Consider the following 26,989-nt stretch of genomic DNA (forward strand, 5'->3'; position numbering starts at 1 on the left):
TATTTATATCTTTATTGTTATCAATAGGTATACAGATATCTACATATATATATAAAGAGAGATATCTAGGTAAATATAGACATTTAGGTATATATATATATAAATATCTAGGTATATATAAAAATAGATATTTTGGCAGATATAGATATCTAGATATATATGAGCATATATCTAGATATAGATATAGATAGGTATATAGATATCCATATATCGACATAGATAGTGTAGGTGTATATCTATTTATCTATATACATATCTGTATATATATATATAAATCTATATATATAGATCTATATCTTTCTATATATATGAATCTATATCTATATATCCATATATATGTCCATATATCTATCCACATATATATGCATATATAGATGTATCCATATCTATCTGTTTACATATATATGGATAGATAGATAAGTAATATATATAAGAGAGAGATTTTTATGGTATGGTGATAGCAAGATATGTAGATACAGATCTATCTATCGGTCTATATATACACATGTGGAGATAAATATACATCTATATTTATCATCCATCTATCTTTTGATTTATCTGGCTATCATCTAACTTTTCACTCATATTTTTGGTTTCATTGTACATTGAAAAAAATGAGAAGCAAAGTACATTTATGTATATCAGAAATCATTACTTCAACATATAGACTTAAAGTGGGTAGCTTGAAAAAAGGAAGAAAGTAAGCATGGAAGGACATAAAAGAAAAAAAGAGATAGAAAAGGAAAGAATGAAAAAGGAAAAGGAAAGAAAGGAAAAGAGAAACTTATGTACATGGGAACTGTATGGGTGTGTATAAGATGGCCTCGTATTCTCTCACTATGATGAGGTGAGGTATTACCTGCCCTCCAGTTAGGCTACATACAACGTAAGACAATAGCTTCTAAAGATGCTTGCTTCTGAGATTGAAATAATCTTTTTCGTGATTACCCGCTGTTCAGCTTTCTCTACCTTCTATTTCTCCATGAATTCTTTTCTAGTTGTCAAAAACTGAGTCATTACTTTGTGCTCTGAATAACCTTTTTTTGAAAAAAAAAGCCATGTGTTTGTTAATGAAAATCTATTATACATCTTAATTGTTTTCAACTATGTCAGCCTTTAGGGTTCTATCAGTGTTTGGACACTCTGGAGACATGTACGGTATTAACACTGTAGATACTAACACAGTAGAGGCTAATAAATTACATTAGGCTAAAATTAATTGAAACTTAATACATATTCAGTGCCTTGATAGAGAAATTAGGGTTTAAATATGGCAAGTGGCTTGTTGGTGGCTGTGGAGGCATGGCCTGTATCTGCGTGCTTCATTTCCATTCTTTTTTCAGACCATCATATGCTTATTCACTTATTTGGGTTCAGTCAGCCTCATCTCATAAGCCATATTTAGCTGTCATCTGCAACTCAGCTTGTTCACAAGTCTCAAATGACTCTTTACCACTTTATAAATAGTTACTTGCTAAAATCTTTTATAGCTGGACTGCTTTAAAAATAAAGAACTATTCAACCCAAAACATTGTTTATAAACAAAAATTATGAATGCCTTACATTATATAAGTTTGTCTGATTAAAAAACCATTATTATGATAGTTCTATGAGTTGATTTTTGACTATTTTGAGAACTATTGATGTCATCATTGTTAATATGCATTTTAATATAGCAGTCTGTCAAATTAAATGCTGGTACTTTAAAAATCCCACTCCATATGTCACTCACTCAGATCAAATTTTTGACAATTATCTTTCTGAGTTTTAGGTTTTTCTTCTCCCTGGACACTTAGAGATGTCACTGATCAAGATAGATTTCATTCTTTAATTTTAAAAATTACTTTATACAGAAATATTGGAAATACATTACTATTTTTATTAGTAAAATAGAAGGCGGTGTTTCCTTACACATGCTTTCCTGATGAAAATTTATCATTTCTAATCAGAGTTTTGCAGACATTTTTTCCTCAGTGAATATCTAATTGGCATACCTGGATTTAATATTTGCTTACTTTATTAAACACAGCTCTATATATATTTAGAAGATATATTTAGGACTGTGCAATGAACTTTAATTATTAAAAATCTTAGGCTGTGTAAAACATTTGAGGGATGTAAAGAAAGGATAAATCCTAATATTACTTAAATCTTTTTATTCTATTTCCTGATTTAATTCTTCAAAGACATAAAATTCTATACAAATGTATATAAGTTTACTCCATGTGTTTATGTGTTTTGCCTCCTAAACCATGCTAGATGAAAAACTGACTCTTAACTGCTGCTATGATTCTCTAGGTAATGGAAGGCCACAATTACTTTCATTAACATATTTAAGAATCATAAAACTTTAACATATTTAAGAATCATAAAACTTTTTCAGAAAACCCAAATGTTCTTATCCTAAATTAGATGGAAGTAAATGGTAATACTGTAGGCATGTCTTACTTTTTCATTTCTTGGCTGTTACTTTGGTTTCTTATTTGTTTAAAGTGACCCAAAGTTGATCATGCCTGATAATGAATGGATCACCTTGATGGTTAAGTGTCTTATTTCAAGTGTGAGAATTCCATGCTTTGAACCAATTATCCGTAGATAGACAAACATCAAACTTGGGTTGGGATGAGAGGCTGCAGAGAATAACACCTGACATTTGAACCTTCACCCTAGGTGTGGGAAAGTCAGCTTGTGTCCCTGAGCTTTGAGATTACAGGGTATGTTACTATCATGCAGACATCTTGTGGGTCTGCTGCATTTGCTGCAGGATTTTTTAATATTTCAACTGGTGGGTAGGTCCTAAGATATCCACAGAGATGGGGCACTTCCCATTTTAAATACACAGAAAGGAAAGAGAACAGCAAAGATATTCAAGTTGCTTTGTGGATTTCATTTTCTGAACGTATTTATGAATTACTAAATATGAAAAATAAGAATTGATCATCTAGAGTTAGGCCTCTTGGGTTTGAAGTTATGTTCTCTCTCCCACTTATTTGTGTCCAAGTTTTGGTAATTGCTTAACCTCTGTGTGCATAGTCTATTTACCTATGAAAAGAGGATAATACCATCTAATGCCTGTGACTACACCAAACCCATGTGCCTGGTATGTAAGAGACACTGAAAAATGAGTGTTTATTATCATCATAATTATTGATTACATAATTTTATTAAAAGAAGGCTCTAGTTCTAGATAGAGGGCACTATTGGGAATTGGTGGGTGAGGACAGAATCATGATATAATTTTAGACATGACGTAATATAACTGCCTCAGTTAAAGATGACTAAAGGGTGTCTTGGAGAATTTAATCAGGTAACTCTGGTGAGGTCACATTGTTAGGCTGACGAAGGACTGGACTTAGGCTTCAAGTACCTCATATTCTGGCCATTTTTTATTCTTTTTCTTATTATCTTATCCCAGTATAAGTATGTATCAAAGGTTTATAAAATTATATTGTTGGTTGCCCTGGAAATTATACATTCACACAGATATGGATGCAACCATAAACCACTCTACAGGGATAATAGCAGCAGAATTCATAGGATCTACAGCCCCTGGGACACAATTAAATAACAGTGGAGGTGGAATATAAATTACACTGAAAATAGCACCTCAGTTATCGAATGCCTGGGGATATGCACTGTGAAATTTACCTAGTCTTTGTGATGGTAATTCCATCCCACTTTTAATTTACTGTTGGTTTGTGTGAGTGCAGTCTTAAATTATCAAATGCATACTTAAATGATGAATATTAAAACCATTCGACAAAATTTATTTTTAAAGGCCAGATTAAAATTCAGTGAAGTAGAACAATAAGTGTGCATTCATATAATTGCATTGTATGAATGTATAATTCTCATACAATTAGTTTCCCCTATATGGTCTTTCCGAATTACCCATCAAAGGCCTCCAGTCTTATTATCCTTATATGGTATCTTCATACACCACTTAGCTAATATTAGTTTATTTTTATTTTCTTCTTTTAAAATTTACACTTCATCAACTATTACAATGTGAATAGCCCAGTCACAAATATAAGTAAATAGCTAAAAAGTTTTGGCAATTACTTTTCTATAGAAAAATCTTAGGGAAAGAAGTTAAAGGTAGTTATAGATTGAATAGATATATGGCTTTCCATGAATATTTGTAACCTGTGTATTTGCACATACTGCACATATTTTTATGTAGAATATTGCTGTGAAAGATTAAAGAAAATTTGTTTTGCTTGTTTTTTTGGTTGCATGAAAAGAAACATTGAAAGAGAATAAAAGAGAGAGAGAGAGTGCAATAATGATCTCCCTTGAAAATTACTTTATTTCTGTTGCAGAAAATAGCCATTCACTTATTCTTCAGTTACTATCTGTCTAATTACCATATGAATACTCTGTGATTATATATTCGTCATTGTCCTTTAGATTACATTATTGTGTTTGGTGCTACTAGGTAGTTTTTAGTGTAATTACCCTAACAGAGGTTATAACAATTTATATTGTGAATATAAAGGGTTGTGTAATTTCATGGTTAGCTCTACTTTCTTAGCACAGATTAATTACATTTTATTATTACTCCTTCTTAGCATATACAGAATATCTCATCTGTTATGCCATTCAGATCAGTATAATGCTCAAAACTTGCGAGATGGAATGCTTGACAGAAAGGAAGACATTACTTTGGGTAGTAATAAGCGTAGCTTTTTGCCACAGTTACCATTTAGTTCAATTTTGGGTCCTTTTTTCTTCTTGCTTTAACCTTATGATTGACTCATCAATTCTCTCAGAGCTAGTGTCCTGTCATATATTTCTGGGCTCTTTCCTGAGTTCCTAGTATACAATAAGACACATGCATGTCCACACAAATAATCAATTATGAATCCATCATTTCCATTTTGTCTTTATAGCCGAACTACACATGTTGTTCATAAGATGATCAACTATACAGTCCATAAATTGACTGCTCCTATTGACCAATGTACCCTGACTCATCTATCTTGTCTTCAACCACTCTTTTCTGTCTTCAATCCCTTCCTTATCCCACAGCCTACAATAAAAAAAAAATTTTGTCATCTATATTTTTCTTGTAAACTATCACTTTCTATCACTGTTTCCAACTTTATTTTAGTGCTGCTAATTATTAAGCTAAATTTAAAATTTGATCAACAAAATAAGATGGTTGTTTGTGTGTGAAAGTGTAGTGCGAGTTCAGTGGTTGTGTATCTAATAGAAAGTAGAAGGCCATCCCTTTGCTGTACACACCTCCTTTATTTTTGGAGGAATTATTAAGTTTTTCATTTACATTTGCCTACTTCTCCATATTCAGTAATATTTCACCTGCAGAGGTGAAATATAAAAAATAACACAGAATGGTATAAAACTTCAATGAAGGTAAGTTTATACAAATAATTGGTCTTCTTAGTGAAAAATGAATGATTAGTAAAATATCAATACATATTATTTAAGCAAATATGTATCTATCTTTTATAAAGACTACTTTTAAAGCATTTTTGGTGCTTAAAGTAGTAAGCTCTATGAAATAATTAATATTTTTAGTGCCATGGGGCAGAAAAAAGGTGTTTATCTAGTAACTGTAAAGTTTCCCTGTTATTTATTTTTTCTCTTCAGAAGTTATAGGTCAGGTGTGTACCTTGAGAATCAAAGTGAACAACTGCATACTGAAAAAGCCTTCTCATATACTATTCTTCATACTTTGCTAAATTAGTAAGTCAGTTTTCCCTGGGCTGAGAAGTACTAATAAAGTATTCATTTTTTTAGATAAATAGTTGAATGGATACTTGGAATTTAAATATGAGTGTGTAGTAATTATGTGAGAGTATATAGAGAGGTGACAGGGATGAAAATATGGAACATGTATATATGCATTTACAAAGATGCTTGTAATTCCAAGTGCATTATAGCTGTGAAGGGGATGAGAGAGAAATTAAACTGGCATTTCTATGATTTATTAACATTGCAGTTATTACTTTGGGTCAATTACAGAAAACCTGGGCTTAGTTTGAATCACCCAATTTAGAAATAGACAACACCATCAGATGCTTCAAACTCTCTCCTGGATTTGCACATACCTTGCAGCATGATGACACTTGTAATAACAGAAGACATTTGAAGAGATCATTTTGCTTTACAGTTTACAAGTATCCGATGATTATGTTGTAGCCGAAATATCAGATGCTAAAGTTTCTTATTAAGTAAGATCTGCTTTCTTTTTGTGTTCAGGAGTTTTTGAGTTGGAAATGAATAAATAGGAAAACCCTTAAGACGAGGGGGGGGGGGGAGAGAGAGAGAGAGAGAGAGAGAGAGAGAGAGAGAGAGAGAGAGAGAGAGAGAGAGAGGGGTGAGGGAAAGAGGCAAGAGAAAGGGACAAAGACCATACATAAAACGTCAAAGAAAAGGCCCTAGAATCCTATGCATGGTGCAGAAAACAGTCCAGCCAAACGTCTAACTCAGCACCTTCCACATGCTTCAAATATTAAGCCAAATAACTGGAGATAGAAGATTTTCATAGAAAGGCACTGGAATGCAGCTCTGCCAGGGCTGGCATGTAGTGAGCAACTCTTTGCCCCTGAATTTCAACTCAGCATGGAGTGTTAAGAATGTGAACTGGGAGAAATGAAATGTCCTCCCATTTGAATATCTGTAGAGAAAGAGCTCAGAACATAAAATGATTTCTGCCATTTTTAGAGGATGAAAGATGGCTTGGCTTAAAAACATGCAGTTTAGAATTATTTATTAAGTCTAAAAAATTCTAGTATTTGCTTATTTCACAATTTTATCGTAAGCAAACATTTCTTTTAGAGCCTTGGATTTTATTTTTATGCCATGAGGGCAATCAACTACATTGAATAATGTGCATCTGACATGCCATGAAAAGAATACTGGAAGCATTACAGAGTGGAGAATTTTCTGTAAAGTGTAAAAAGTGGACTATGAATTCCTTTTAAAGGTTGTTCCTATAAAAACTATTTCACCTAGTTAGCTAAATAAATGAGAATTTCTAAAACATTCTAGGGTAGTTTATTTGCCTTTCATTTAAAAGTAAAAGCATTCTCTATTGGAGTGTAGTATACACAGAAAAGTTTAAAATCACAAGTAAACAGTTCAGTTAAATATTACAAGGTGTATATATCAGTTTGAACGAGCATTCAAGTCAAGAAAAACATTATCAGCCCTGCAGAAGAGCCCTCATTTTCTTCATCACTGTCCTTTCTCCTCTCTCCAAAGATAGATCCTTCATGACTTCTAAAGCCATAGATTCAACTTAACTTTTGAATCTTCTATATATAAAAACATAGTATACACATTTTTGTGTCAATTTTTCTCAATATTAGTTTTGTGAGATTCACCCATATTTTTGCTTATAGCTGCATTTTTTGTGTGTGTATGTGCATATGTACATTTTATTTTATAAATGAACCATGGATTATCCGTTCTCATGATAGACATTTGGAATTTTTTCAATTTGGGTTATTTTTTAAAATATTGCTGTGCATATTACGTATATGTTTCTGGTATACATTTGTATGCTTTTCTTTTGGGTACATTTTAACAGTGGAAGTGCTAGGTCATAAGGCGGGGTATGCTAAAGTTTTGTAGATACTGACAACTGTTCGTCCAATTTGTTGAACCATTGTTCTTTCCCACTGGTAGTGGATAAGAGTTTCCACTATTATTGTATTGTCTGGTGGGTGTGTAATGGTATTTCATTGAAGTGTTAATTTGTATTTGTATCTCCTTGATTACCAGTGAGTTATGTACAGGCACACATCTTTTTATTATATTTAATAAATTTAACATTTATTAACTATTAAATTATGTTTAATAATTTTTTTAAACGAAGTTTTGCCCTTGTTGCCCAGGCTGGAGTGCAATGGTACTATCACATCTCACTGCAACCTCTGCCTTCCAGATTCAAACAATTCTCCTGCCTCAGCCTCCTGAATAGCTGGGATTACAGGTGCCTGCCACTACACTTGGCTAAGTTTTTGTATTTTTAATTGAGATGGGGTTTCACCATGTTTGCCAGTCTGGTTTTGAACTCCTGACCTCAGGTGATCCACCTGCCTCAGTCTTCCAAAGTGCTGGAATTACAGGTGTGAGCCACCACGCCCAGACCATCTTTTTAATCTTAGAAAGAGTGGAGAGGGAAGATTTGATTTATGCAAAAAAATTACTTATGATTAACATACTGCAGATAAATTTTAACTTTGACCATTAGTACTTTAGATTAAACGCAAATTATTCTTTGTTGGAGTATGGTCATGGGCATTCATCAACTTTCAGAATATTAACCCATTCTTTTCTAGTTTTTTGGGTCTTTTTAGGAATATAGTTATAAAAACAAAGGGCTTCAAAATTTAACATGAAAAATTACATTTCAATTAGTTTTCAGTGTTAGCTAAAAATAAGCTATTTTGGCCTAATCCAATCTATTTACAGTTATTACACAATGTAGTCCTTTTCCAACTACTAAAATTTTCTAAAGATCATAATTTCTTACATTACCTAGTTTCCATGGAAGTTACCTGGACCCCATTTCAGACCTATGAATTATAATCTAGGGGTGGGTGGCAGGGAAAGCCACTAGAATTTGCATTTGCAAGTAAGTTTCCTGTGTGATTCTATAGTTATATCCACCATGGCAATCTTTGAATAATAACATAAAAGGAAAATGTTGCAAAGAAACATCAGCGGACTTCTGTGTCTCATCAGACAGCTAAACAGCCCCAGTGGATGAAATTTTAAAGCAGTTGGGAACAATATTAAAAGAGCTTTTTTTTTTGTCAATTAGAGATATCTAGCAACCTGCCTAAGGAAGGTTATTCTTCAGAGGTTTCTGTATTGAATGAGAGGCTGTACTGGATGATCACAGAGACGTCTATTGATAAACTCTTCATAAATAAAAAACAGCATTTGTGTTGTGTACATATACCTGCCAAGCCTAGAAAGAACATAGAAACCATAATGTGTGGCTACTAACAACTATGTTAAATTTCAGATCTCCAACTCCTCCCTCACCTTTTGAAAGTGCTACATTTCTTAAATATAGCAAAAACCCAAATTAATAGGCTAAAACATTGAATCTCAATGAAGGCACTTGGCATAATACAATAGCAAACACAGGAATCTTTGAAATAAATTTCCATAAATATGAGGCAAGTCTGTCAATAAATTTAATTTCTGTCTGATTTAATAAAGAGCGAGATAAACATAAACATGAGAATTATAAATTATGTTTTAATTTTTCTTACCCACTACAATTGTCATATAGCAGGTTAAAGTTTATACATTGTGATTTTTATCTCAGCTAATCTCATTTAACATTGCTTCACAATTAAATAGCTAAAAGGAAATTGCATCTTCTAAACACAAAGTCTGGGATCAATTTAATCAATTCTTTTGCTTAGGATTATTTGTACTATGAATTTCAATATTTTAAGTGTGATAAATTATAATATATTCATATATAAAAACAGACATGTTTGCTTCTCAAAAGATAGAAACAGAATATCTAATTATATGGTTAGAGTGGTTGTTACATTGTTAAATGTCTTTGTTTCATTGTGCATGTTCAAAATGTATAGAAATATTTGGATGAAGTGTTTCCTTTGTAGTTGAGAAAATTGTCCGTGATGCTCAATGAGAAATGGCCTTCAAAACAATAGGTTCATAGTACAGGGAGTTTTCTGACTGATGGGAAGATTGGTCTCTTACCTTAGAAAAGGATAATAGCATAAATTCCTGTTATTATTCCCATGATTGATGGATCAGTTAGTTCCCCAGTTTGCTTTCCTCTTGGAGTTCCATGAGAGGCATAACTAGTTGTTTCCTCACCTTCTCAGGCATGCAGAAAATACCTGGGTTTATTTTGCTACATGTATGTACAAGGAGGCTTCTTTGCACAACACTAAAGTCTTGTGCAAGGGTAGGAATTCTCTGCTTACCACACATTACACTGTTCTCTATATGAAAAGAGAAGTGAAGGAGGCAATAATAAATGACATCCAAAGAAATGTTAAGCATTTCTGTTCATCTCAAACTATACTTATATTGTTTATTAGAAAGAAAGCTAAGGGAACTTGTTAACTTAAACTTTAATATTCAGAACTCAGAGTTTGTCAGTGAGCATAATATCAATATAAGGTCTCTCCTCTTAGCCAGAGGAAAATGATGCCTGACTCACAAAGAGGAGACTCAATAGCATTATTAAAGAATTCTACTTCATGTGTAATTATAAGTTGCTTTTGCAAATTAATCTACCTATTGATTGACCATTTTTAAGTAAAAAATGAAATAGTCACCTTTACTATGACTGAAGAAAAAAGTTCTGTAATATAATTTTATTTTTCTGTTGTGTTTTTTTCCCTAGATGTGTGTCAGCACTATTGTGTGAATTCTGAATCATGTACCATTGGGGATGATGGAAGTGTTGAATGTGTCTGTCCAACACGCTACGAAGGACCAAAATGTGAGATTGACAAGTGTGTAAGGTGCCATGGGGGGCACTGCATTATAAATGAAGACAGTGAAGATATATTTTGCAAGTAAGTGGACATCCAGCTTAGTTTATAAGAGCATTTGGACCCCAGTGGACATTGCAGTTCAGTAATAAACTGTAAAACTATATAGGTTGCTTTTATTCTAAAATTCTGTATTGTGCTCATTGCATTTTTTATGGCTAGAGAGTCTAGTTCATTTTAATTTATCTCAAACTTATTCAACATCTACTGTGAATATCTGGGAATTACAAAAATCAACAGTGTAATAAGATGATCATATCATTCCCTATACCAAATATTTCTGAGTAAGCGAGAAATGTTGACATTCAGCATCCTTTCAGAAAGTACATGTAATATTATTCAATTAGATTAGCTCAGGTTTTTAATTGTTTCATCATTATTATTGACAATAAGTAGGTTTGCTTTCCTGTTGTGAATTGATCTGTTGAACCAGGAGCAAAAGACCTGTCTAATGAAAATATACATTAATCCTTTTTTTAAAATCTGACTTTGAATATTATGATACAAAGCAAATGGAAGGAATAATGTGTTCTGGGAAGTCACTAAAACAAAAATCTTTGAGTTTGACCTTCATTGCACTGCCTTTTGCCCTTTGACTTTAAGATAAGTGAGTGTAAAACAGAACATCGTGGCTAAAGGTGCCATTCAGTTTCTATCATGAAACAAGTTTATGACACTGAGGTTAGAGATCAGTCCTCACTCCAGACCTTTTTTAACAGCCTTTTAAAGGAAGAACTTATAATGGACTGGACTCTATCACTTGCCTTGCTTGGGAGTATAATAAATAAGAATATAAGATAGGAAAGCATGCCATAAAGTGTCCATGTCACAGCTTCCACTGAGAGCTCACCAAGGGTGCCGGATGAGTTATGTTGCTCTGCCAAACAAAGCCCAATAAAATTTTATTACAAACAGCATCAACGTTTTTTTCTTTTTTATTTCCTCTCATTTTAGAATTTACTCTAAATATGATTTGTGTTATCATTATGAATGACATTTATGCAAACCTGCAAAACTGGGTTATTTGAAAGTAAGTAATTTTTTAGTAAAGTAATTGAAAATATGGCCGATATATAAATATGTGCCTTTGATAAGTACATAAAAGTGAAACACACTTTCATATAAACTATTCAAATCATGTTGGCTCATAAAGCTCATTTGTTCTTCATAATGAAACTGTGGCATGACAGAACTTTACTTCAATTAGTGAGTGTACATTGTTCTCTATGTCCTGTGTACCATATCAGGCTAAGCTGCAGAATCTTCTTTACAATTCCATTCCACTTTTCCCCGGGATCATGAGCTATCATCTGAGAAATGTGTGAGCTAAAGTTTCCTACCCATTTTACCGTGGAAAAGCTCATGTGAGGATTCAGGCCCTTTTCTCCTTATGTAAGGAAGAAGGGAAATCTTGGAGCCCCTCATTATCACTTGCTATGCAGTCAAAAGTGCCTTCTCCAAAACAGAAACACCAGATCTTCACAACCTGAGCAGGTTATTGAGGTGCAAGATAATAGTTCATGTTTTTTAAATCGTCTTTTTGGAACTGTGTATGTCAGAATGGAGACATAACAATTGCTAACAATGAGGAAATAGTGGAACTTTTAAAATAGGAATATAATAATACTTGATTCATTAAATAGGCTATATAACACTTGAACGTGACAATACAAATATAATTCCTTGGATTTTCGGAAACATGTTAGATGATTAAAGTTAATTTTTATTTCTATGATACTTTTCACGTTAGCATTAAAATAAATTTACAGTGATGTTGGAATTTCTGTTTCATAGGTAAAGAATAGATAGTAAAACAAAATTCCAATGAAGTTAATAATTTTTACTTAATTAGGAAAATTCAAGCCATCAAGTATATTTTTGAATCCAAATAGACAGTTGTGTTTCTAATGCACAGCCTATGAACTGTCAACTAGAATCAGTTCTCTATCAAGTGTAGTGAGTATAATCTTTAAAACAGAGCCAACTGCATATTTTTCTCTCTTCTGAAAATCAAAGTGAATATTGTTGAAGAAAGACTTGATCATAATCTTGAATAACCTAAATTATGTCTTTTTGATGACCATTGACATGGGAATTTTTTTGTGTGGACTGAATAACTATTAATTAACTTTTGGAAATTGATCCATCACATATTCTGTGTGTGTGTGTGTGTGTGTGTGTGTGTGTGTGTGTGTGTGTGCGTGCACACGCTGAATCCCTCTGAAAAAAGAAAATTATTATGAAAACATACATTAAAATATGAGCTGCACTCTTTGATTTGTTGTAATGATTTGAACAATTTGTATTTCACATTTAAAATGTCTATAAGTTTCTATCTTCAACTTAACATTTAACTTTAGAAGAAAAAGAGGCAACATCTTATGTAGCCTTTGGAAACAGAAGTTTAAAAGCAACCAATTAGTTTTTTTGTCCGTTTTAGATGATGAGATTTGATATAGAGTTATCTTTTTTGTAGAAAATATTTTAATGTATAATGAGCTAATTTCTCCTTTTGAAGCTGTTCCTTTGATAAAACAAGAAACTGTAACGTTTTGCTCTTAGGATTTTCAAAGAAGCTGGACATGGAGGACAAGTAAAAGTTCCTCAGATGCACTTAGTCTATCAGACACTAATACCACTGATTGCTAATTAATTCACTGCATCTATATTAGGGTACCTCTATAGGTTATTCATAATGGGATACTCTTTACAAACTTGAAACCATCCCCCCCTTTTCCATGTGTTGTTCAGTTTACCTGTATTTTATTCCACATCTTGTACATAGTTACACTGCTCACTGCTCCGGTTCATCTTGAAAAGAAATGTGATTTCACAATCTAAGCTTTTCAGAAATATCTTCAAATTAAATGCCAATGAATGTTAAAAGCAGTTGAGTGTATTTCCAGCAACTACACAACCCACATGAGGTCAAAAAAAAAAAACAGAATAAATGAACTACATGTCAACCAATTATTTTTAGACATCTCACCTATCATTAAGCATCACTCTATGACAGATATACTGCAATAGATATCCATCATGAAGAGGATCAAAGTGATAAATCGATATTGAAGCCTGATTTTTTGGTCAAGGTTATGTCCAGATGCACTGATTGCTTCATAGTAGCTAATACTGACATGACCGCATGATCAGAATTGTCAGCATGATCTGTTGTTAATTCTAAGTTGAAATGTTGATGCACGTTTCTCCATTTACTCAAGAGTTTTTACTGTCCAATTAATTGTTTGAGTATTTGTTCATTTAAAAATGTAACATAGCAAGTAAAAAATGTCTATATTTTTCCCTGCATTGTTATGTTTATTTTTACAGTATAGCAGTAGCTATTCATTCTTATCCCTAACATGTGATGTGATTTTTAAATTAGAATCATTTTGGTAAGTTTTTCAAGAAAGCCTGTCTCATTATTTTGTTGCCACATTGCTCCTGTAAAATGACTGTATTGTTTATTTTTTTAAATGAACTGCTCTGTGTTTTTTTTTCCTGTTAGAATAAAAATAGTTTGACATTGGTTTCAATACATAATCAAAGAGAAACAGAGGAGTAAAAGTGACTATAGGATAATCCTCCACTTTTTTATGAAATGTGGGTCTAAAAGTCCTAACATTTTTTTGGAACAGATTTTTCACGTTAGAAGAAAAGCTAAAGCGTATTTTTCCAGAGTACTTGATCATGTGGTTTATCATTCAAAAAATGTCACCAAATCCAACTTATATCAAAAAGGAAAAAGATACTGATGCTAATATCTCCTGGAAGTGTAAATGATAGACATTAGAGTATATTTTTTTCACACATATATCTAGCTATATTAAATGTTTATATTAAGTGAACTGGTCAAAAATTTGAAAATTACCAGAAGAAAAATTTTATAGCATTATTCTGACAAAAATTAAATAAAATCTGCCTCTAGAGAGTCAGTCTTCCCGAAATCTTCCTATTAACCCGCCACTCCATCTCTCCTATATGAAGACTATTCTCATCCACAGAGATTTTATGTCAGCTTTCAGCAATGATGTTGTCAATAACAATGGGATTGTTTTTTCTTTGTTGTTGCAGCTGCACTAATGGAAAGATTGCCTCTAGCTGTCAGTTATGTGATGGCTACTGTTACAATGGTGGCACATGCCAGCTGGACCCCGAGACCAATGTACCAATGTGTCTGTGAGTATTTAGTCATGGGCATTTTATAATAAGCCTTTGTGTGTACACGAAATCCCTGTTCTATTACTCTCCTCTCCTGGGTTATTTTAAATGAGTGTTTCATGGACATCTCTGATCAAGTATTGTCCCTCCTCAGCTCATGTGCTGCAGAATCTCCTCTTTCATCAAATTGCTAATGATTTCATGAGGAAGAGCTCATTCTGTTCTTAGCATCGTACCATTTCAGACATTCATAGACCTTTGAACTTGGAAATGCCAGGGAAAATTTTTCTAATTTTATTGACCTTATTCTGATATGTGAAGCCCAGAGATAATCATCTTTTATGAATCCTTTGGTACTTATGGCCATTTTTTTTTCAAAAGAACTTGTAATATTCTTTCAAATGTATAATGCTATTTGATGTTTGTATGAGACTTACACTATTTTATTATGTAAACCTATTAAATCCCTGGCTCCTTTGGAAGAACTCAAATCTGGGTTTCTCAACACCTGGGAAAAGTATTGGGTATTCATAGTGCTCCTGAGAAAATCTGGAATTTAATATTTCTGCCCTCTCCATGATCTGATTGTCCAGAGTGGACAATTTGAAATAAAATCATTCAGCTTACATGGTCACTGTGAGTGTTATCACTGACCGGAAGCGTGATGCTCACATGAAATCCACATCTGCACCCCGTTCCCCACCTTGTCATAGTAGCATGTGATGAGTATGTTTGAGAGAGAAGTGAGCATATCTGGGAACCTCTTCATTCAAATGTTACTATCTCTGTATGAAATGAATTTAAAACATATTTGGCAAAAAAAGTCAGACACTTTATTTAGCTGTATTTTACTGAAATTCTGCAGATGCTCTGTGGGGTTTAAAAGTCAGCGCTGTGACCAGAAAGAGAACCCTTGTGATCACTACTGTCAGAATGAGGGGATTTGCACTTTAACTCCGTTTAATGAGCCGAGATGCAAGTAGGTTTAACCTTCCACTTACCGCTGCGCTTTGTGTGACATCATTTCAGGCCACAGTTCATTGGTTTAAATCATGAACATTCATGCATTTCACAGAGTATACTTAATCTCGGGGCTCATCTGTGTCATACACACTTAACCTTTGCTTCACTCACCAACAAGTGTGTGCACCACTAGACTGCTAGTGTGTCTAAAAATATAACAGAGAAAATGAAAAGCTGATGGAACTGTCTAATAAACATACATTGCTAAAAAATAGTAGCTTTTAATTAGCGAAGTACAGAAGCAGGTGTTTTAAGCCTCTATTTCTGTATACTATATTTTTTATTTAGTAACTGACTTTTTATTTCAAGCATAGATGAAGTGCTGTAGTATTTTATTTCCCAAAATTTTACTGAGAACTGCCCTACCTTCATCAGTATGATCTCTTGACAGATGAAAGGTCTTACAGTAAGACCCTTTTTACAATCTGAAAAATTTCCAGAAACTTTATTTCTTAATAGTTTAAGTCATTCTTTCTTGATTCAGTTTGTGGTGTTTTGAACATACATGCAAATTAAACTCATGTCTCCTCTGACAAATTTCAAGGATCACCTTTGGGGTAACTGTCAACGTTCATAAATGAAAGTTATTTTTGCATTGTGCATTTGAGTTTTAGAGATGCATTACATCTGGCATATACTCCTTAATAAGCAGTGTCATAATGAGCAGCCTTGATTGGAATCTGGTAACTTCTGGGAATCTCAGAGTACCTAGTAGTGATTTTAAAGCAAAATTGTATTAAAATTTACACTTTTTTTTAACCAAAATGCTACTATTTTATTAATAATGAGTTGCTGAGACTTGAGGTAGAGGCTTGAGCTGAAGGCGTTTGGTTGTGAAGGTGATACTTGTTGGCATGTAAGTCTTGCAGATCAACTATAGGGACTCTACGTCAAAAGGTTTGACCACATTGCAAGTGAAAAGTGATGAGGGCTTGAACTTGGGCATTGCAACCAGAGGGAAGAAAAGAGAAAAATAAATTCATTAACATTTCAGAGTTGGTACATCTAAGGTTCTCCCTTGCCAAAAATTGATTCAGGTACTTATTTTATTTCTATTTTAGAGCACCAGTAATGCTTCCTCTGAATCCCAGACTTCATTTATCCTGTCCCTGTCTCACTAATTCTGGGCAAAATACATACACTGCAGGCCCACTTTTCCCACCCACAACTCGGTCTCAGGATGACTCCCCATCCAAAGAATGCACCTGTATTACCAGAATGAAATTCTCTCATGGGTGTAACAGCCCACATTGATTTTTTTTCCACCTTTTGCACTTACCAAGTATCATCAAAATCATATAATTTTAAAATGATAATTGGCATGTCTGATAAACACAGCCAGAAAAAAAAAATGTTAATTGTAGGAGTTTAGAGCAAACCTGTCCTACTTTTGTGTGCTCGTGCCTCTATCTCTATTTGCATTTGGAAATGTGTGTACATTAGTATTCTACGCCTTAAAATCTATTCTGATAGTGAGCATAATGTGTATACAATCAGCCTCCACATCCCTATGCTCTACATTCAAGGGTTCAACCAAGTGCAAACTAGAAGTATTTGGAAGTGAGCCTGTACAGCTCAGCACAGACACAATTTTTCAGTACAGACTTTTCCCAAGTCATTATTCTCTAAACAATACAGTAAAACAACTGTTTACATAGTATTTACATGGTATTAGGTATTTTAAATAATCTAGAGATGATTTTAAAATATAGGGGAGGGTTTGAATAGCTTATAGACAAATATGGTGCCATTTTTTAAAATTTGGGACTTAAGCATCTGAGGATTTTGTTATCCGAGGAAGATCTTGGAACCAGTTCCCCACAGATACTAAGGATGAATATATTGCATTCCTCACACTTAAGCCATATAAGAAGCAAGGAAGAATTATGTTCTGTTATTGTTTATTCATCAATTCCTTTACTAAATATTTAGTGATAATCTATAATGAGCAAGTCTCTGCGTAAATTTTGGAAGACAGTAACACCTAAAACTGACCTAGCAAATACTCTGCACCACATGTTATGTGAAACCCTTTACACACTTTATGTGTGAAGTTAGACAGTTGCGCATAAATGTTATTTGCATCTAATTGTTACTCCTTTTCATAGAGGTCACACACTAGGAAGTGGTGGATGTCTGAGAGTCAGACCAATCCTGTTCAATTCTAAAATCCATAACCTGTTTATAACTCTTACACTACACTGCACTCTTTATGCTGAAACACTGTCAATAGTTTTTACTTTTGAGGAACTTAAAATTCATTTTGGGAAGATGAATGGCTTTTACAAAATTAAAATATTGTTTGATATTTATTATAATATAAATATGACCAAAGTGCTCTGGGAAAACAATTGAATAGAGATCTATGAATGATTCCCAGGGAGACACTGGGAGGCTTTTTACGTAAAGAGACATTTTCACAGTATTTTTAGAAAGCATATTGTAGTTTTATAAGAATGAGAGGGTTGAAAATCTTTTTCAAAAGAGGGTAGAGCACAATCAAAGGAGAATAGGTCTAAAAATAAAATGTAAAGGTAGCTGAGAATAGAAAAGAGTTATGCACAACCGTAGAAGCAAAGGCTAAAGAAATATGTTGGGGACAGTTTATTAGGTACACTTTGTACCATGATACAAGAGTGGGTTTATAGAAAGAAGATTAGAAAATTAAGGTTGGGGCCGGACGCGGTGGCTCATGTCTGTAATCCCAGCACTTTGGGAGGCCGAGGCGGGTGGATCACGAGGTGAAGAGATAGAGACCATCCTGATCAACATGGTAAAACCCCGTCTCTACTAAAAATACAGAAAATTAGCTGGGCATGGTGGTGCGTGCCTGTAATCCCAGCTACTCAGGAGGCTGAGGCAGGAGAATTGCCTGATCCCAGGAGGCGGAGGTTGCGGTGAGCCGAGATCGCGCCGTTGCACTCCAGCCTGGGTAACAACAGCGAAACTCCGTCTCAAAAAAAAAAAAGAAAGAAAATTAAAGTTGGAACCCTCAGAAATATCACTATTTTGATACTGTCTCAAGGAGGAATCAATAAAAGTAAATGAGATTTAGAAGTTGGGTGAGATACTGAACAGTAGATTTCTACACGTCAAAGGAGTAGAGTGCCTATGAGTATCAACTCCAGACAGTTCAAAGAGGGTAAGTGTTATAAGTGCTTTATTGCATTTCTCAATTTAGCTGCCATTGTGAAAGATGTTTTGGAAGCACTATAGAGATAGAAATCAGACTATGATTAATTAATTGAAAGGAGAAGAAATGAGAAAAATGTAGATACTTTTCTGAATAATGAATTAAATGGAAAAAAAAACAAGTAGGATCTAGAGGAAAATATTTTTATGAAAATGAAGACTAATGTATTCAAGAAGACTGTTTTGCATTATTCAAAGCCTGCTATCAGGGCCTGATAAAAACAGAGAGATGGTTCAGGAGGATTTCATACTCATATTCCTCAAATTTGAAATTTCCAGAATATGTGAGATTGTCCTTATTTAACCTAGGATAGTTATAAATCATATGACACTAAAATGTGAGTGTCAGTAAAATTTAATATAAAGTATCAATAAAAAATGATCCAGCTAAGGGAAGATACAATGATATCCCTCAGCATATCATTGTAGTGATCAATTCTCCTCACCAGAGGAGATGTTGGAAACAGTGGTTAGCCACGGATCTCAATTGGCAGTGGTCATGTATTGTTAATGAAAATTGAGTAGGTACTACTTCGTCTAAAAACCTTTACAGGAAACAGACATTGCTTTAAGAGATACAACATAGTGATGCTTTAGTTTTGTTGGTAAAATATATTTATTTTTTACATAGACTGAAAAACTATTTGAATTGTGCAAAACTTGTACACTTTTGGAATATCTATAAAGTATCTAGATCTGTGAAAGTGACAGTGTTTTCCACATAGAATTGTTATTACTGTAGCCTTCAATTTAAGGGATAAATTTGTTCTTTGAAAGGCTTCACTTTTGTCTCTTGATGGCCATTTTCACTTATTACTGTGGTGGAATAAAAAGAAAACCCCAATAGAAGCCTAGAAAAAAGAATATAATCTATTTATTTCACATTTATTTGGGGGCATTTTTACATTTATTAAAGTAGATATATTGAATAATATTGAAACAAAGTATTTTTTAGTCTAATATATTATTTTGACAGTTTGTATTGATGTAAATTTTATTTTGAGTTATAGAAATCACTACTACTGTGAAGAATTATTGACCATGCCTTCCTACCTTCTAAGATTTCTCCCTAGCACTAGATTATCATTTACATTTAATTTAAGTTTTTTTGTAAACTTACCTCCCCAACATTACTTCTCAGCAATAGGGTTCATGCTTCAAAAATAAAGAAATGCATGTAAGTATCCTAACTGTCTCACTACTTCTTTCCTATTAACATGAATACAGGAACACACACACATATACTCACTGCATAAATACAGCACCATCCCACACTTAGGCGTCTATGCTCGAATAGCTCACTGAACCCGCATGTGTCTCCTTTTTTTCTAGTTAACTCTTACTATCTCATTAGTCTCAACTCAGGTATCCCTGTATGTGTCACATGGCTAGTGAATAGTATATATTGACTGAATTGGATTTAGGATCTCAAACTAAGTAAATCAAATTTCAGTGAGAAAATAATATACATAGGCAATATTTTTTGTCACTTTATGAGCTGGATTGTGCCTCCCTCTCCCGGAAGTTGTATGTTGAAAACCTGATACCCAGTACCTTGGAATGGGACTTTATTTGGTGATAGGGCCTTTGAGGAGGTGATTGAGTTAAAAAAATGACTGGATGTGGTAGCATATGCCTGCAGTCCCAGAACTTTGGGAGGCCGAGGTGGGAAATCACTTGAGATCAGGAGTTCAAGACTAGGCTGGCCAACATGGTGAAACTCCATCCCTACGAAAAACACACAAAAATTATCTGGGCATGATGGTGCATGCCTGTAGTCCCAGCTACTTGGGAGGCTGAGGCAGGAGAATGGCTTCAACCCGGGAGACAGAGGTTGCAGTGAGCCAAGATTGTGACATTGCATTCCAGCCTCAGCAAGAAAGTGAGACTCTGTTTCAAGAGAGAAAGAAAGAAAGAAAGAAAGAAAGAAAGAAAGAAAGAAAGAAAGAAAGAAAGAAAGAAAGAAAGAAGGAAAAAGGAAGGAAGGAAGGAAGGAAGGAAGGAAGGAAGGAAGGAAGGAAGGAAGGAAGGAAGGAGAAAGAAAGAAAGAAAGAAAAAAAGCAAATGGTTTCATTAGGGTGAGCCCTAATCCAGTCTGACTGGTGTCCTTGTAAGAACCATGATAAGAACAGAGAGGGAGGTATCAGGCACATTGCAAACACAGAGATGACCATGTAAATGAATAGACAGTATGAAGGCAGCTATCTATAAGCAAAGAAGAGAGGCCTCAGAAGAGCCCCAAATATGTTGATCTCAGACTTCTAGCCTGTGAGAAAATAAACTTCTGTTGCATAAGTCATCCAGTCTGTGTGCTTTTTATAGCAGCCATAGCAAAATAGTGCATATTTTGGTACCAGAATTGTGGTGCTCTTGTAACAAATACCTGAAAAGGTGACTGTGGCTTTGGAGTCAGGTAACAGGTAGAAAATGTCAGAATGACAAGGAACATGTAAAAAAAAAAGGCTCAATTACTTTGAAGAGATTATTGGTGAAACACGAATGTTAAATTTACTTCTGGTGAAATCTCAGACAGAAATGAGGCACATGTGTTTGGAAACTAGAGGAAAGGTGATCTTTGTTATGAGGTGACAAAGAGCTCCACTGAACTCTGCTCTGTCCAGTGTTTTGTGGAAGGTAGAACTGGCAAGTGATTTAACTTTACATTTGGCAGAGACTAAGCAAAATGTTGAAGTCATGGCCTGGCTTCTCCTTGCTGCTGATAGTAAATAGTGAGGCAGAAAACATAAACTGAAAGAATTGTTAAGCAAAATTGAAGATCTGGAAATTTCTCAGCCTTGCTATATTGCAAAATTAAGTAGAAAGAATGTTCTGAAGAAGAAATCAAGGGCATGGCTGAACAGTCATTTGCCGTAAAGGATTATTGGTGTGGCTCATGGGTTCAACCATCTCAGCATAACTGCTGCCATTTGTACTAAAGCGACCAGAGACAGGGCAAAATGAAGGGAGACTGCTGGATTTTTGATGCATCACCAGATGAATTTTGGCTGGAAAATCTACTGGCAGCCAGTCTATTAAGAACATATTTTCAAGCCCAGGCATGGTGCCTCATGCCTGTAATCCCAGCACTTTGAGATACCTAGGTAGAGTATCACTTTAGCTCAGGAGTACAAGCCAAGCAGAGCAAAATGGCAAAAAATTGGTCCATCTCTACAAAAAATTCAAAAATTAGCCAGGCATGGTGGTGTGCATCTGTGGCCCTTGCTACTTGGGAGGCTAGTCTGGGAGGATCACCTGAGCCAGGGAAGCTAAGCTGTGATTACTCCACTGCATTTCAGCCTGAGCAATGCTGTCTCAAAAAGAAAACAAACACATCATTTTTTGCACACTTCCATAGCCTCTTTTTGGTTATATATCCTCAGCAGCCCAGCAAACACTCCTCTTGTAGACGCCTACCACTGAAGACTAGGGAAATATTGAAATGTGCTAATAAACTTCTCCTAGATGTAAATCACCAGTGCTCGGGCATCCAGGAAGGGACACAGTAGAGGAGAATGAGGAGGTCAGGGATTCCTCCCTTTAGAAGTCTTCTTCCTGTTTTCTGGATTTTGAAGCAGATTTAAATTTGTATCCTGATCACATCAGTCTCCGATGTTGACCACACTAAAGGAATCCATTTATTGGCCAGTATGTTTACTATCAAAGGTGAGGCAGACAGTAAAGAAGTTCTGTTGATTCCATAGGAAGAAACATTAACAGGAAAGAACACAAGTTCTGGTTTCAGACTTCCCTGGATTCACAGACATATTCTTCCATTACGATTGGTGTAGCCTATTAGCCTCTCCAAGCCTTAGTTTCTTCCTCTTTAAAATGATGATTCTAGTATGTACATATAAAAACTTCCATAGGAAAGAAATGCTGTATGGGGACAGATAAAATTCATCTTCAAATCTGTGCTTAGTGCCACTGAATCTTTTTTTATTTCTGCTTGACTTTGACTGTTATGAAAATTAGCTTTTAATTTTAAATCTTGAAGATGTACCACTGTGATACATGGTGTTATTGAAGGTAACCTGTGGAAGTTTCCTTTGGCATCAATACACTAGCTTCTGTTTCCCAAGCAGCTCCTGGCTAAAGTTTCGGCATTGTAGTAGAGTAGCAAATATTTGAAAGTCTATATTTTGTACATATTTCATTCATTTTTCTTCTGACCTTTCTTTATCATACTGATCTTCTCAGCAATTACTAAAAGTTCTCTGTGCACCTAAAGACACCGAACTCAATTCTTTCTCCATATGGACATAGAATAAATAATATATATTCTCATTCTAGAATAAAAAAAAACTTTTCAAAGCCAATATAAAATTCACCTTTCTTATTTTCTTGTTTATAAGACCATAGACATTTTTAAAAATAAAGAATTAGCAGTTCTGAGAATTTCTTAGAATATCCACATTTCCTAGAATTACCCACTGTTATTTTGGTTTCTGTTCAATTCCTTTATGCAAATATACTTTTGCAGGTTATTACACACAAAAAAATGAGATCCTATGATACACACCCTTTTATGTTAATTTAGTGTACAGTGTGTTACAAACAGATTTGCATGTTAATTTGTATCATTAAATGCTTTTAGTTTAATTGGCTGCCCACTATTCCATTAACTGGATTTTCCGTATTTTAACCAACACCATGTCATTCAATAATTAGGCATGTTTGTTTATTTGTTCATATTTTACTATTTTTTCTAGGATATAAACTTCTGTACATGCATATAAATGTTTGTGTACTCATATCATTAGTTTTCCAGAACAAACACTCAGAATAAGAAATACTGTGTCCAAAGTTACAGATTTAAGCTCACTGACTCTTTGGACAAGTTACATCCTCTCTGTGTGTCTCATTTCTCCTGTCTGTAAAATAATGGATTTGGACTAATTGTTCACTAAAATACTATAAAACTGTGAGGTTCATATATTTAAATGTGAGTTCTATTTGGACTTCATCTGAAAACTGGTGTCAGCTTGTTTCAGAGTCAGAGTCCCAGATACAAATGTTTCCAAAATATTTCTGAAATACTTAGGAAGATAATGAGAAGACAAAGATTGCTACTAGCAACAAAAATAATGAGTAACCGAAAACCTATTGTTAACACTGTTGTTAACAGTGAGGAACTAATCATAAAATTCCTGAGTCAAAAATACATATTTCTGGTTAATTTTCCTTTATGATTTTTTGCTTTATTTTCCTCACTCTCTAAAATAATATGGCAGTGTATATCTATGTATAAAGTAGCCTCAATTATGCCCGACTGCAGAAGAAAGAATCATCCTTTATACCTCTTTCTTATTATAAATCCCTATGCCAGTAGACTCATAGATTATAAGAATTAAAATCTCAGCTTTCTGTCCCTTACCTTGTTCATACATTGCCTGGTGAGATTAAAAAAAAATACTGCCAATATCCTCTTCTCATATCCATTCATCAACAAATATTTACTGAGCACCTGCTATACACCAGACACTATCCTATGCACTAGAGGACAATTGGTGAACAAAACAGACAAAAAAATGATTTTGTGGAACTTCATCTCTACGAGGGTGGAGACAGAAAATAAAGAAAATAAATATTTACAATATTGTTAAGTATTTTAATAATGTTAAGAGCTGTTAAGAGAATACTAGAGCAGAAAAGAGAGATGGAATTTTGAGGGGAGATTTGAAATATGATGTTAAGATTGCCAGCAAAAGCCTTCCTGAGATGATGATATTTGAGTAAAGACCTTAAGGAAATGTGGGAATGGGTCATCTGGCTATATAGGGAAAGGGATTTTAGTCCCAGAAAGAAATAAAAAACAATAAATACAAAAGTAGGAATAGTTACCACAAAGGTATATATAAATTGTACATGACCCTATCTTATAAAAAGTATATATACACACACAATGCATATGTTATGTATATGTGTATATCTATATATAATCCACATGTACATATACAGAAAAAGGTATTAAAGATAGAAAATCAAAAAGGAAGCAATGACATCTCTTATTGCTGGAATTTGGGTAATATTTCATTTGTAAAGAAAGTTTTTTATATAATTAATATTATCTTTCAAAAACAGAAGAAAATACAATGTTGTAAAATTATTTAAAATGTCAAAAAAGGGAGAACCAAAAAGACCTAACTTTACTATTACATTGCTTCTGAAATCACATCAGTTTAGATACGCCGTGTTTTTGAAATGGCAGGATGGCAAAACTTCAGGACACTTCTTATAATATATATTATTGTTTCTTGCCCATAGCAAAAACAATTCTCCAAGTGGTCAGAAACAAGATAGCACTGTTAGTTTTTATGTTTTGCTTCTTCATTTAAAACAAACGCTAAAAATATCTTGCTGTGAGCATTTTGCCTGCATCTCTCTCTGTCTCTCTCTCTCTCTCTCTTTTTTTTTTTTTTGTTAGATTTTTATGGACATCTTTTTTTGTTTATCTCTCTGGGGAAAATGGTTTTTCATAAAATCATCTTTCTCGCATCATCTGTGTGTGTGTGTGTGTTTGTGTGTGTGCGTGCACGCACAAATGCACCCATATGTGGGTTTTTACATTTATCACATTACTCAATGATAGCCCATATTTTGTGGCTACAATTGACCTCTCATCTGTGGACATGAAGCATATTTTTATAAAATTTGCCTGGGAATTCTCACTGTTCTATTCCATGACCCCTTTAAATTTAGATGTCTCTTTGTCTCTAGCAGGTTGTGAATTCCTTCAAGTAAGAGGTTATTTTTGATTTATCGATTTTACCCCAACAGGTAGCATGTATTATGCATGTAATATGTCCTGAATGAATATTGTGAAATAGTTAGGCGAAGGCGAGGTCATCAGTTCAAGGCTAAAGCTCAAACTGATTGGCACACACAAAAAAATAAATAATTCCTGTATTGTATATGGGATATGGCAGCTTATGATACACTCAACATTCTATCATAATAATAATAACATATCTTCCTTCCTAAATAAGTTTTCAAAGAATGGAGAGTCAGAAAATAATAGAAAAACGATTCATTTTACCATGATTTTTGGTCTGCTTTCACATCTCCATGATGCTTTCTAAAACTATTGTATGATGTTTTCTGAGTGTTCTCAAACTCACACTAAATATCTCTAAGTGAAGAACTAGTTAGGCTTAGTACACCATCTTAACTTACTAGAAAAACTTAATTTAATTTATTTCATTTTCTCTTCTTTTTGCCTTTTGTTTGATATCTGTGTGTTTTTACTTTGTGACTGTCTCTCAAAAAAAGATGGAGTATAAGAGGAAAGTCTGGTATATCCCCTGTCATTTGGCGCCGCTGAGTCTATTTGAGGAAAAAGAGGAGGCGAGGAGAAATAGAGTGTGTGTTTCAGGAATCTGAGTGGTGTAAGATAAATGGTGCTAGTGGAATAGTGTTGGACAGTAACATTAGACCATGAAATAATTCTCAGGAACATGATATGCTGAGCTGGAATTTGAAATTCATTCTATAGCAGTAGGGGAAAATTGATAACATTTGAAATATGAAGTGTCACAATTATATGTATGTCTTAGAAAAATCTTAATGATATGATAATCTGATAGAAAAAGATCCCACAGTTTTGAAAAAAGTAGATTTCATAATGAATCCCAATTTGCAATGAAAGGAAGACAAAGATTTTTCAATTAAAAAATGGCTAGTGGGTTTAATGGCAAACAAGGCACATAAAACAGTATGGAGGACTGTATATGTCAGGGCTGTACTTCGTTTTGCTTGCTCAATTGTTCTACCTTGTATCTCTTTTCTCATCTTAATATGGAAATTGCTGATGACATCTATCTCTTTAGATTGTTTCGAGGATTAAAAATGTAATATATATAAAGAATATAGAATATTGTCCTCAACATAGTAAACACAAAAAATGAAAATTTTCAAAACACTGTAATAGACTAGATACAAAATAATCAGAACTTGCTATAATTTGAACTTCTAGGGGTCTGAGCAATAAAAAAAAGTATTTTTTAAACATGTTTGTTACTGAAAATTAGGTAAAATTTGGCATAAACAAAAGGTTAGTAGTTTTAGTGACAGTAATAGTGACTGGGAAG

At 33.9% G+C, this 26,989-nt stretch overlaps 1 protein-coding gene across 4 annotated transcripts in view; it reads left to right on the plus strand.

The window, feature by feature from the left end:
* The window catches only part of LRP1B (LDL receptor related protein 1B), a 1,941,900-nt gene that overhangs the window by 1,887,008 nt on the left and 27,903 nt on the right, over positions 1-26,989 (plus strand). For 3 of the 4 annotated variants that reach the window (XR_013518953.1, XM_078327882.1, XM_078327884.1), the window contains 3 exons: positions 10,376-10,550; positions 14,601-14,705; positions 15,553-15,666. Coding sequence is in view for 3 of the 4 variants with exons in the window: in XM_078327882.1 (XP_078184008.1) it covers positions 10,376-10,550; positions 14,601-14,705; positions 15,553-15,666 (394 nt within the window). In the remaining variant the exon portion in view is untranslated. The remainder of the gene's footprint in view (positions 1-10,375; positions 10,551-14,600; positions 14,706-15,552; positions 15,667-26,989) is intronic. The other variant, XM_078327883.1, reaches the window with a different exon arrangement.

The sequence above is a fragment of the Callithrix jacchus genome, chromosome 6, assembly GCF_049354715.1.
Source record: "Callithrix jacchus isolate 240 chromosome 6, calJac240_pri, whole genome shotgun sequence".
In the NCBI taxonomy this organism is placed as follows: Eukaryota; Metazoa; Chordata; class Mammalia; order Primates; family Cebidae; genus Callithrix; species Callithrix jacchus.